This window comes from Nematolebias whitei, chromosome 18 (assembly GCF_014905685.2).
Source record: "Nematolebias whitei isolate Nwh7 chromosome 18, NemWhi1, whole genome shotgun sequence".
Classification (NCBI taxonomy): Eukaryota; Metazoa; Chordata; class Actinopteri; order Cyprinodontiformes; family Rivulidae; genus Nematolebias; species Nematolebias whitei.
In genome coordinates, this window is record NC_056515.1 from 33,532,442 (window position 1) to 33,546,068 (window position 13,627).

General features: G+C 38.4%; 1 protein-coding gene across 1 annotated transcript in view; it reads left to right on the forward strand.

Moving 5' to 3' along the window:
* Positions 1–1,438: 1,438 nt before the first annotated feature.
* LOC119424563 (ankyrin-1) overlaps positions 1,439–13,627 on the forward strand; it is a gene marked incomplete at its 3' end in the record, with an annotated part of 42,012 nt that continues 29,823 nt past the window's right edge. Inside the window, exons 1-13 of the mRNA XM_037692050.1 lie at positions 1,439–1,517; positions 1,655–1,727; positions 5,602–5,725; positions 7,037–7,100; positions 7,303–7,415; positions 7,541–7,765; positions 7,860–8,014; positions 8,129–8,340; positions 8,921–9,125; positions 9,259–9,355; positions 9,456–9,684; positions 9,796–9,924; positions 13,273–13,392. Of these exons, the coding sequence (XP_037547978.1) occupies positions 1,655–1,727; positions 5,602–5,725; positions 7,037–7,100; positions 7,303–7,415; positions 7,541–7,765; positions 7,860–8,014; positions 8,129–8,340; positions 8,921–9,125; positions 9,259–9,355; positions 9,456–9,684; positions 9,796–9,924; positions 13,273–13,392 (1,746 nt within the window). The remainder of the gene's footprint in view (positions 1,518–1,654; positions 1,728–5,601; positions 5,726–7,036; positions 7,101–7,302; positions 7,416–7,540; positions 7,766–7,859; positions 8,015–8,128; positions 8,341–8,920; positions 9,126–9,258; positions 9,356–9,455; positions 9,685–9,795; positions 9,925–13,272; positions 13,393–13,627) is intronic.

The following is a 13,627-nucleotide window of genomic DNA, read 5'->3' on the forward strand; positions in this document are numbered from 1 at the left end:
CAGAAACATGGCTGGTACTGTAGCAAAAATCCATTGGCTGCCAAATGTCAGCTGCTGGAGCATGCACGGGAGGACTTTAACAAGAATTTAACAAGATTAGCACTTAAAAACAATTACCGTATTTTATAAGTCGCATCAGTCAAAAAAGCATCATGAAGAGGAAAAAACTTATAAAAGTCTCTTCAACGTATAAGTCACATTTATTATGCATCACTGCTGACCCGTCACGTTTAATATGCATTTATTTAATGGTCAAAACGGCTTCATTTCGCCTGGGCTGCGCGCCGCCATCCATCCATTCATCACAGCCCGAACTGCTAGCTCTCCAGCGTTCTTCCGCTTGCACCAGCTGAGTGAAGCGGGCGCGCACGGGAGGACTCGCCGTTGCAGTTCTTAGAACTTCAAAGCGTCAGTCAAAATTTGCGTTACGAAAAAAACATATAAGTCACTTCAGCAACTGTAAGTTGCAGGACTGACAAATCTATGCAAAAAAACTGTGACTTATACACCAGAAAAAACTGTATTTGTTAGCTCAAAATTATAGCAAAGGTGTGTCTCAGATTAAATTTTCCTTAAATGCAATTTAACAGTCAAATCAGCTACATTTCAAAAACCCATTTGTGACTGTGGGAGCGTGCAGGGGGGAGGACTCGCTGTGCATTTCTTCAAAATTTAACAAGATAACCACCTAAAAACAATTACTTGTTTGCTCGACATTATAGCAAAGGTGTGTCTCAGTTGAACGTTTCCTTAATAAATGAACTTTAATAGTCAAATCATCTGAATTTTGCCTGGGTGGCACGGTGAAATGCAGCTGATTTGACGTTTGCTCCAGGAGTCCCGGAGCGAGATGAAGGTGGCCCTGTATGGCAAGCCAAGTGTCTCATTAATAGCCACTTTTACCTAATAATGAGACACTTGGCTTTCCATATTACTCGAGGGTCCTCTTGTGGCTGAAAATGGTAGTGTTCAATATTTTCCATGTCAGAATGAATTAAATTGTCAGATCTCGACCAAAAATTGGTTTATAAATATGAAGATAAAACATAAATGTGTTACTTTGCCGTATAGGTCACAGGGCATGCAAATTTATGCAAAAATGTGCAACTTATATAGTAAAAAAGTACGGTACTGCCAACGCTTTAGCAAAATTATCACACTTTATATTATGCTTGGAAGAAGTGAGGCTCAGCTACTATTGCACCAAATTTAAGCTCAATGAGTTTTAGTAATTTTTTGTGTTTGCTAAGATTATATCAACAAGCTTGTTTTAATTTTTAGGTTTTTTTTTTTTGTTACATTGTGTGTAAATGTTGGTTATAAAAATGCAAGTCTACAACTCTGCAGGCAGAATGCAAAGTTATGTCATTTGAATGTAAAATATGCATAATTTTTAGTAGTGTTTATCTTATATCTTTGTGCAGAACGGAACATCTCCTCTGGGCATTGCTAAGCGGCTCGGTTATATTTCTGTTATTGATGTGTTAAAGCTGGTTACTGAGGAGTCTGTTTCCACCGTGAGTAACTCATCATATATAGTTTGCAAAGCAGCATATTTAACATTTAGTGGCATAGATTATTCCATAATAATCCAGTATGTTCTTATTTTGCTTCTATAGTTCCTCTTCCCTCTAACATTCCTTTGCTCCTTCAGATGACCACAGAGAAACATCGTATGAGCTTCCCTGAGACGGTTGATGAGATTTTGGATGTTTCCGAAGACGAAGGTAAGCTCGTCTGTTACGGTTCTGGCAAAACACGTCATATGCAAAACTTTGATTCAATTCATTTTCAGCTCTGAATCCCAATTTTAATTAAAGAAAAATGCTTGGAATATACTGACTAATCAAAAGTGTAATGTTATTTTATGTCTGATGACATGCAACTATTTTTTTTTTATTTATTTCATAGGGGTTGCCCAGCTAACATTAGGTACGACAGAGTTTGTATCCCTGCCTTGCCCAATCCAGTGGCTGGTGAACCCGTGCCTTCATTACAACTACACTCTCTCATTATCTCTGTCTCACTAATTGTGTTTCTAATGATGTTCCTTTTCAACTCCAGCTATGTTTTCTGTCCTTTGTCTTCATCTTCTCTATTGTTCCAACTTGTTCAGATTTTATTTTAACCTGTCACCAGCTCAAACCCACAATTTCCTTTTGCTATAGCATTAAATGCAAATTTGTTCGAGGATTTATTCTGGGCCAAATTCCAAATTTTCAGCATAGAAGATGAAAATGTTTGCCTTGTGAATTAGCCTTGCTTTCCACAACCTGACTGAGTCATTAGCTGATTAAACACATGCTGGGTGGCAGCTGTGACAGTCTTCTGAAAACGAGGCTCGCTGTTCACGCAGCCGTCCTTTGGCTTTAAGCAAACCTCGTTTTGTAATCTGTTTTGGTCCTTCTACTTGTTTTATTTCATCTCTTATTACTTGTTTAACCTTTCTGGGGAGGTTCCTGAAAAGCTTGTACTGGTGGATGTTAAATCATAAACGGTTCTGTCTGAAGTCGTACCCAAAGATTTTGAGAATGGCACAAATTTTGGTTTTCACAAAGTTATTTTGCCTGTTTTTTTTAGAACCTTTTGTAATAATATGGACTGTAAATGGACTGTACTTATATAGCACCTTTCTATCTTATTGAAATACTCAAAGCGCTTTTCACTACAATCTGTGCCCTCATTTATCTATTCATACAGCACTCTACTATATCTATACAATAATAATCAGTGCTTTACATCACATTGGGACACACATCCGAGGCAATGGGGGGGTCCAGTGTCTTGCCCAGGGACACTTCAGCATTTGACTGCTGATGGAATCGAACCCCCAACTCTTGCATTGGAGGACGACTGCTCTAACCACTCAGCCACAGCCGCCCCATTAATGGTATAATGGCATTATGGTATAATGAAGTACCATAAATATAAGCATTCCATACATTTGATTAAATTTTTTTGTCAAATACATCCAGTGTAAACAATGACTAAATACTTACAGTGTTGACCGTTCTTCATTAAGACTTCTGCAGTTCACCTCAGCATGCTGGTTTTCTGCTTCTGAGCAAAATCTTGAATGATGACAACCCATTATTACCTAATCAATGCTTGGAGTTGATCAGAGGTTCTAGGTTTTTGTTTGTCCATCCTATTTTTGAGGATTGACAACAGGTTCTCAATGGGATTGAGATTTGGGGAGTTTCCTGGCCATAGGAAATTTTACCAAAAATAACAATGTTTGGTTCACTGAGACACTTGGGTATCACTTTAACCTTGTGGCAAGATGCACCATCACGCTGGAATAAACATTATTCATCACCAAATTGCTCCTGTATTGTTGTGAGAAGTTGCTGTTGGAGGATGTTTTGATGCCATTCCTTATTCATGGCAGTGCTCTTAAGCAAAAGTTTGAGCGAACCCACTCCCCTGGATGAATAGCAACCCCACACATGAATGATCTCAGGATGCTTCACTGTTGGAACACAGGAAACATGGTACCTTTTCTTCTCCAGACAATTTCCAGATGTCCCAAGCATTCAGAAGGAGACTTCATCAGAGAAAATAACTTCACCTCAGTCCTCTGCAATCCAATCCCTGCACTTACTACAAAACATCAGTCTCTCCTTCATGTTCTTCTTGGAGAGAAGTGGCTTCTTTGCTGCCCTTCTTGAGCCATCCTCCTGGTAACACTGTGTGTTCAGATGCTCTCACACCTGCCGTCTGTCATTCCTGAACCCGCTCTGCTGGTGGTGACCCGATCTTGTAGATGTATCCTCTTTAGGAGATGGTCCTGATGCTTGATTTACTTTCTTAGACACCCTGAAGCCTTTTTTGCTGGAATTGAACCATTCTCCTGGAAGTTATTGATGATTCAATAAGTAGTTGATTGGGGTGCTATCTCACAAGCAGCAATGTCCTTGCAGTTCATCTGATCACTCTTCACAGTCTGGAGTTAATACACTTTATTACCATAGAAACTGAGGCAGCAAACTTTGTGAAAACCAAAATGTGTGCCATTCTCAAAACTTTTGGCCACAACTCTAAGTGTTTTTAATGTTTCTGTGTTTGTTATAGTTGTTTTGACATCATTCCTGTTCAATAATTGAGATGTTTTCCTTTTACACAGAAACTACCATCAACTCATATTTCATCTTTAATGAGCATGCTCACTTAAAAAACAATATATATATATATAAAAACAAAAGCAGTCACCAAGTGCCTTGTAGTTTGCTGTCCATGCAGTCCTGAGCTGTGTTAAAACTCACTGTTTGACCAGTCTTGATTTTCTTCCACTCTTTTAGTTCCCATTGGCTCTGGATGTTGAATGAAAATGTTTGCAGTGACTTTGTGTCAGTTTGTAATTTCATGAAGATGAAGGAATGAAAAGGATGAGAATTGATTATCGCTTTAGAACAAACCAAGCCAAAGTAGAAGAAAGCAGTGTGAATGTTGTGTGATGAACAACACTGCTGAAGCTAAACATAATGATACACTAGCTGAAAGCTAAATGTAACTAAACAAACGCTTGAGTCTAAAAGAAACTAAACACTGACTAAAGGCTTAAAGAAGCAGAACGCTAACTAAATGCTAAACTGAGCAAAGATTGGCTAATATCCTATGGTAGCCAAACACTACCTAAAAGCTAAATAAAGCTAAACACTAGCTAAAAGCTAAAAGTAGCAGAATGGTAACTAAATATAAAAGTAACAATAGGCTTGCTAAAAAGTGAGCAATGGCTAAAATATATGAATATGAAGAGGCTAAAAGTAGCAGAAGAACACAAAAATGGATTACCTAAGCAGATTTCAATCAGAACAATGTTTTTAAATGAATTTAAAGGATTTACTTTCCTTAAATGAAGTCAATAATTTGAATAGTATATCTGTTATAATTCAATTCAGTTTATGTATATAGCCAAATCACAACAAAGTAGTCTCAGGGCACTTTACAGGAACATTCACATACATAAAAGTAAATTAGTAAAGTTCTCTATTTAAGGAAGCCATAATATTTTTAATATTATAAAAAGCCAAAGTCTTAAATAACCATCTTCTGATCAACTTGATATGTGAAAGATTAAAAAAGCACAATCGAGGCATAATTACTTGTAGTTATGTAGTTGTAGTAGCTCGGTGGTCTGTGGTTGCATCAGGAAGGGCATCCGGCGTAAAAAAAGAACAAAAAAACTGCCAAGTCTTCGTGCAACTTAGTTCGCTGTGGCGACCCCTAATGCAGGGAGCAGCCAAAAGAAGAAGAAGAAGAAGAAGAAAAAAAGATTGCAAAAACAAACGGAAAGGTAAAACATGAAAATAATGTTGAATTAACATTCACATGTTCATCAGGATTTAAATTAAATCAAAATTATTTTATAAGTCCAAGTTTAGGAGAAAAAAAACTTAAACTTAAAAAAATAAGTATTGCAATAATTGGAAATGTCCAGCACAAAATAAATTCTTTGGTATATTGTCTTTACTGATCTGGAAAATTGTATTATTTTGTTTACTCCCATGGTTCCATCCTTTTATTTCCTAATTCTTTGTGTTCTGCAATATACTTGCCTTCTTGCTTTCCCTGTTTCTTACCTTTCTAATTTCCCCACAGGAGATGAGCTGCTTGGGTTGGATGGAGCACGCTATCTAAAACTTGACGACTTCAAGGACCAGGACGATGACTTTCTATCCCCGAAGAAAACCCTGAGAGACTTTGATGGTGGCACGGGTACCACGTAAGTCATTTGCAATATACTAGGGAAGTTGGAGTACAGTAGATTAAGAGCTGCTGTGTACTTCAAACTTTATAATTATTTTTATTTTTCATGTTAAAGTTAACAAAGGTATGACTGGCATAAGACCAATGAAACATTTGTTCAGAAGGATGACTCAGGTTTAGTTAAACTGTATCGACATAAATAAAATAAAATAAAACTTTTAAAACAGCCATTGTGGTTTTCAATAGGACCCTTTCTTAGGTCTAGCTGCAGCCATACACCAAAATGGAATACAGTAGTTCCTCGTTTATCGTGGGAGTTTCCGTTCTCAGTCTCCCCGCGATCAGTGAAAAACCGCAAAGTAGGAATAGTAGTGCAATTAGTAAATAGTATTTTATTTTAGCCCACACTCTTGCAATATTCTAAACAATGTTTCTAAATTCTAAACACTCTAAAAGAGCACAGCATGTCATGATCTCTGCTCTCTCTGCCACCTGCCAGCGCTCTCGGCCAAACCCACTTCTCCGCTGCAGAGCAGAGATCAGGACTCGCTGCAGGAAGGAGCTTCTCCCTGCACATGTTGGCTGCACACAGGTGCAGCAGGTACTAAATAATTTAAAATAATATATTTTAAATTAAAAAATCCATGTCGATCTTGCGGCTCGTCCATCAATCAGCCAATTGTGTGTCGTGTCCAATCTTACTTTGAAAAACTGCGAAAGAGCGAGTTTGCAAAAGTTAAACCACGAAATAGCGAGGGACTACTGTATATATATGTAAACTGGCCACCCCTATCATTTGAGAAAATTGGGCTTTCCAGCTTTTATATTCCAAAAAGGACTTGGGTGACTGGTAGGGTGGTCAAATATTTTTTCAATGGTGGCAATGGCCACCACTGGCCACCCTCTGGCTCTGCCTTTGCACCTGCTAGTTGATAAAATTGCTGCCACTGCTTGCCAGTATCAGCCACGGTGCAGCGCATAGGGTGCAAAAAATTTAACTTCTACCCACTTGGATATCTTGCACTTAAAAACATTAAGGTTTACTTGCATTCCCTGTTCAATTCCAGTCCAGAAAAAAAAAACTCTCATCTCAAAAACTACAGACATTCACTGTTAAAATCCTTGAGTGACAGGGGACATCGACATATCATTAGTTAGCATCATTTAATGAATTAGCAAAGGTGCTGCTGATTGAAGTATTGACACAACTTTTGTTCTTGCTCTAATTAATGAGATGCATTAGCTTAGCTTAAGACTAATATGCATTTATCTATTGAATATAATTTTTTAGGCACCTTTTCCTGTTAATCTTGTTTTTCTGTCACAGGCCATATTCTCCTGCTATTCCAAGAATCCCCTGTGTGTCACCGGAGACGGTTCAGCTGGATCAGGTATTCTCCATTTCTTCTTTTTCACTGATCTTTTCTTTCACACAGCTGCTTCTGTCACTTGCCCTCATTCCTTGCATCATGCAGCAGTTTGTACCACTACATTTGTTTCCTTTGCATCTCTGTCCTAATATGTTCAATCTAGGTTGTTTTACGACCTCTTGATATTTCATAGCCTTTCTTTTTCCTTCCCTTCTTACTCTAGCACACCCCTATCCCTTTACCAAAAGAGTATGATGAGGACTCACTAATCCCAAGCAGTCCTGCTACAGAGACCTCAGACAATGTCAGCCCCGTGGCTAGCCCCATACACACAGGGTGAGATCATTTCATATTGTATTGTATTATTATTTATTTTTCTCTGGCAAAGCTACAACAACATATGTAGCATTTTGATTTAAGTTACCACTTGTAATTCTGAGTTAAACCACCATAAAACTTAGGTTCCTGGTGAGTTTCATGGTGGATGCAAGAGGAGGCTCCATGCGAGGAAGCAGACACCATGGCCTGCGGGTGATCATTCCTCCTCGGACCTGCGCTGCACCGACACGAATCACCTGTCGCCTTGTAAAACCCCAGAAACTGACCACCCCTCCTCCGTTAGTGGAGGGCGAAGGTCTGGCTAGCCGTATCATCTCCCTGGGCCCCTCCAGTATGCAGTTTCTTGGGTGAGTTAGGCTTGGATTTCTTGAACTTGTTTTTATCTGTGTTCTAGAAAACATGCAAAATTTTTACACAAGCAGTTTTTTTCCACCTCTAAAGACCTGTTATAGTAGAAATCCCTCACTTTGCCTCACTGGCCCGTGGAGATCGAGAGCTTGTGGTCCTCCGCAGTGAAAACGGCTCAGTCTGGAAGGAGCATCGCAATCGCTATGGCGACGAAGTGCTGGAAACTATTTTAAATGGCATGGACGAAGGTCAGTTCTCAAAAGACTTCACAGGTTGCAAATGAGACAAGAAAAACTTTGGGCTGCAGCAAACCCATCCATCTGCTTGTGTTTCTGTGTGTCCTTTATTTGACATCCTCTTAGAGCTGGAGAGTTACGAGGAGCTGGAGAAGAAGAGAATCCGTCGAATCATATCCACTGACTTCCCCCTTTACTTTGCTGTAGTCTCCCGCATTCAACAGGAAAGTGATCTGATTGGTCCAGAAGGTGGCAGGTTGAGCAGTAAATTGGTGCCCCGTGTGGAGGCCATCTTCCCCGAGACGGCTGTCACCAAGAGAGTGCGGCTGGGGCTACAGGTACAAGGACAAGTAAACATTACAGTAGAATCGTGACATGGTGGAAGAGGAAGATGAACTGTTAATATAGATTCTTAGATGTTTATTTTACATTTGTATTTATGCAAATATTAGAAGCTCTGTACTTTACATAAATAAAAAAAACTTGGTTGTTGAACAAGTCATTAAACAATTAGTTCATCTCTTTTTTCTGGGTTCTGTTTATTATTTTTGGAAGCACATAATTGATACTATGCTTGTTACCAAACATAGTTATTATTGTCACTAAAAAATAAAATGAGGATAAGTTTGTACTCTTAACCCTTTAGAAGAATAAAGTAACATGACTTCACATATAAAACCATCAGGACACATAAAACATTAAGACCTGCTAAGTTTTTTAAACTTGAAAAAAAATGTTTTATTGTCTATCTTATGACTAAACTTTAATTTGTGTTCATTTGTGTAAAGAAACATTCATTTGTCTGAGTTTTTCTTTGGCTGGTTTGTTTCCCTTCAGCCATCTATCACTCCTCACTTTCCTGATTTAAGTTGCAAATACATAAATATAAGGTCTTACCCCACTGCTTTATACCTTCAGGCACAACCAATCCCAGATGAACTGCTGACCAAGCAGCTTGGTAACCAGGCGACCTTCAGTCCGGTGGTTACCATTGAACCACGGCGACGCAAATTTCACCGGCCAATCGGACTGCGCATCCCTTTACCCCCATCCTGGAGGGAGAATCGACGTGATGCAGGCGAGGGGGATACCACCAGCTTGCGCCTCCTCTGCAGCGTCATAGGTACTAGAAACCATTTTTAGATTGAAATTATTGCTGTTTTCATTGTCATATTTTCAGACGTTCTCATTTTGCAGTTTTTAAGTGTGCGTAGTGATGTGTGTACCAATGACACAATACCCTTATGGTGACTCAGGTGGAACAGCACCAGCTCAGTGGGAGGACATCACTGGAACCACCAAGCTGATGTATGCCAATACCTGTGCTAATTTCACCACTAACGTGTCTGCAAGGTAATCGAGACAAATCTATCACCAGTATTTATTTTTTGTCTGATTTGTTTTACATTTCTACCAGTATTAACTTCCTTAATTTCTTTCCTTTCTGCTCCAGATTCTGGCTGGCAGACTGTCCGCGTACAGCAGAGGCAGTGACCTTTGCCAACTTGTTGCACAAGGAGCTGATGTCAGTTCCATATATGGCCAAATTTGTCATTTTTGCAAAAATGAATGAAGCACGTGAAGGGCGGTTGCGTTGCTACTGCATGACGGACGACAAGATGGACAAAACCCTGGAGTTGCATGAAAACTTCACCGAAGTGGCACGTAGTCGAGACATTGAGGTCAGCACAAAGGGAAAATATCACAGTCATAAAAAGCAAAGATTTCATGAATATCAGTGTTACTTGAAGAGTATTAGATAAATTATGTAAACATTTTCATATTTTTCACAGCTTATGGAGGGCATGCCGCTGCACTTGGAGTGTTCTGGGAACCTGGTGCCTATGAGAAAGGCCACCCAGCAGCCTCGTAGCTTCAGCTTCCAGGCCTTCAGAGACAACAGACTGCCTGTTTCAGTTAAGGTCTGTCTGCACCTCACTGCTCGGATACCTTCACGGAGCTTCAAGCTTTTTGTTCCTTGTTCGGGTTTTGGGTTTAGTGAGTCAAAGATCTTCTTTCCAGAGAGTCTGTCCCTCCAGAACACCTTCTGATCACCTGAACATCTTGTTCATATTGTGATTGTTGTGTATGTTTAGACCTTTATTGTCACGTCAAGCTGACTGTTGTTCTCGCAATTACCAATCAAAAACATTCAGATAAGTACTCAAACTTGACACCATCGCAACAGACAAAACACTATTTTATTTGTCTGAAAACCCTGAAAAACATATAATTTACCTTATCAATAAAAATATTTTCAGAGTTATAAAATTTCAACACAATCTGAAGTGTATAAAGGTTATTTTTCATTGTGGCTGTAAAACTATCTTCAGTTTAAATGAAATCAGTATTTTTTTTCATGCAATAATCCTCCTTTACAAAAATACAGTCTTGTAACTATTATTAATATTTTAATGGGAAATATGTTAGATATGATTTGGATTACTTTATACCATTAACCCTTTAATTTACAATTTATTTGCTTTATTTCCATATTTTCGTTTTTACAAAGGATAAATATTTTACTGTTTTCGATTGCCAGATTCCTTAATACTTTAAAAGATCAACAGATCTAGTATTTGATGTCAGTAAACTGTCTAAATATTTTAGAAAAGTTAATAAAATATGCAAAGAATACTGTTGTGAAACATGGTACTATTTGCCGCTTAATTGGCTTAAAATGAGGATGTCATTATGGTGTGTTAAAGAAGGTTCTACCAAAGAATTTGTAATTACAAGCAAAGATTAATTGTGCCACACTATTTTGTGAGAAATTTAGAGAATCATTGACCAGGTCAAATAACATACTCTCAGTTAACCATTTCAAAATGATCAAGGTATTCAACATCTATAGTTCATGGATGTGAACAGGTTTTGAGCAGAAAGTACTGCTGTACACAGTCAGGGTTATTCTTCATCAGGAACCATTATTAAACATGTTGCTGCATTTGTTCAGGAGAATATTCAGTTTATCTTAACCTTTTCCACTCCTTCAACCAAAATTCTAACCCCTAACTGTATTAGACAAGAAGTTAGCATACAAATGGGCAAGAGCTCATCTCAGATGAATCATGCTTCAACTATATTTAGTGAACATGTGATGTTGAATGTTCTATCATGAACTGATGACATTTTTATCTTGTACCCCGTATAGACAGGTAACACTTGAAATAATCAAATGTTTTGTCAAAATATGTCTGCAAATTGAAGAGAAGTTCATGGATTCTTGGTTTTGCTCGTCTCTAAAATCAATGCTTGTAGAGAAAAATCTTAAAACAGCAAAGCCAAATAACAGTCATGAGATTTGATAATGGTTTCCCACCAAAGAATTCAGTTCAATTCAGTTTATTTATATAGCGCCAAATCACAAGAAAGTTGTCTCAGGGAACTTTACAGGAACATTCACATACATAGAAAAACCGATTAGTAAAGTTCTCTATCTAAGGAAGCAGCAGACGCATTGAATCTTCACTTCGTTTCAGTCTCCCATCCTGAGCAAGCACAATGGCAACAGTGGAAAGGAAAAACTCCTTTTTGACAGGAAGAAACCTCCTTCAGAACCAGGCTCAGGACAAGTGATCATCTGCTTTGACCAGTTGGGTTTGAGAGGACAGGAAGGAGAGACAAACGAACAAAGAACTACGGGTCCAGATGTAGGTGCAGGTGTACCTGAAGGACAAAAACACATGTTAAAATAGAAAAAATAATTACAAAACAGGTTGAGCAGAGTAAGTAAAGGCAGTAGAATTGTGAATGTGAATAAAGGTGGCCAGCTTGTCCTCCAGCAGTCTAAGCCTATAGCAGCATAACTAAGGGATAGCTCAGGAATCCCAAGCCAACCCTAGCTATAGGATTTGTCAAAAAGGAAAGTCTTAAGCCTAGTGGACAATGTGTCAGCCTTACAGACAGAAACTGGAAGTTGGTTCCACAAGAGAGGAGCCAGAACTGACAGCTCTGCCTCCCATTTTGTTTTTGGAAACTCTAGGAACCGCAAGTAAACCTGCAGTATGAGAGCGAAGTGCTCTGTTAGGAAAATATGGAACAATATGATCTGTAATATAAGAATGAATTCTGTCTCATTGGCTACATCTAATTTTTAAGTTTTGAATCCATCAAGTTACAGTCAAGGAAAGCTAATCTATCTAAGCAGATTTGAAAAACCAAGTGGTCCAAAATTTCCCCTTGTTGTAAAAGTTTATGTCTGATGGAGGTGGTTAGTTGCTAACAGTGGTTCTGAGTTGCAAAATTCAAGAGTTTATCTGCTTTTTTTAGTCTGCACTGGGAGAGAATATGTTTCATTAAAACACAGATAATTTGGGCTAATTAAATGGTCTGTACTCAATGCTAACTAAAGCATTTGTGTTTGGAAGCACTATCTGCAAAATAACACTAAATTGTCAAAGGAGACTTTTTCGTCACTGAATCCAAGTCTTAAATTGCAACAACAAAGCAACTGCATGAGATAAAGAATGATAGAAAAGTAAAAATTGACAATTTAATTAGTGTTTTAGAGTATTTGGAGTTATAACATGAAAGAAAAAGATTGCCTCAGTGTCCACATGTTCTACATCACATCTTGCAAATCCAAAACGGTCACAAAAAATTGTGAAACTGGATGTTTAGAAGTCTTTTCTTCTGTCCTGTGACTGTATCAGTGTATTTTTAATGTGCTGAATGTATTTTTTTAGCTCATACAATGTGTGTCCATGTGTGTCTTTCACTATAACGTATAGTACTGCTTAGTAGCAACTACTCCTAGTTCTTCTAGCCATGCGCCCAACCGCTTACCTGTTTAGCTGCAATGTCTCTTGGGTAATTGTTGCACGTCGTGTATCTTTCTCACTTTCTTTGCCTGCCTTCCAACCTTGCGGCCTTGCCTGTCTGTATATGTCTGTCTCACTGTCTTTCTTTCTTTCTCTCATGGTCACTCTGTAACTGTCTGGTCTGACAGACGTCCAGGTAAAATGTGCAGGTAAATCTCTCCCTCTTGCCTGCCTGTGGACTGCTTCTATCCCAGTTCCCCCCTTGCTTCTGGTCCAATGATACTACACAACACAATCAAGACATTATGAAGGAATCTAATACCTGTTTTGGTCTGTTTTCTTTTCCCTTTTTTTCTGCCCACTCTTCATTCATTTCCTTTTGGTCTACTCCATTTCTTCCAATTTTCTTCTTTGCTCATTCCTCCTTTTTTGTATTTTCTAATATTGCTTTTCTATACTTCTATTCTATACTTTGTCCTTCTCTTTCGATCATCTTATCTATGCTAGGTCAGAGATAGCAACAAAGAAGCCACTGGTTTTTTGTCTTTCCTGCGGAAAAGCACAAAGTATGAGGACACACAGCATGTATTGTGTAACCTTAACATAACCATGCCACCTTGTGTCAAGGTAAGGAATCACCTGCAAACACATGCACTTACATTCAAGCATTTTGAGACTGAACATACATAAATATTAATGTTAAGAGTCTATTGCATTCTCTGAATATTAGGTAGTTTTTCCAAAAGTGTTTATGTCAGTACAATTTTGTCTAGGGTTTAAAAAGAGAAAGAAATGGTAAAATACCTGAGCTTTTTTTAGTGAAAGAAAAGGGATGTGCATTTGTATGGATTCAGAATTGGTA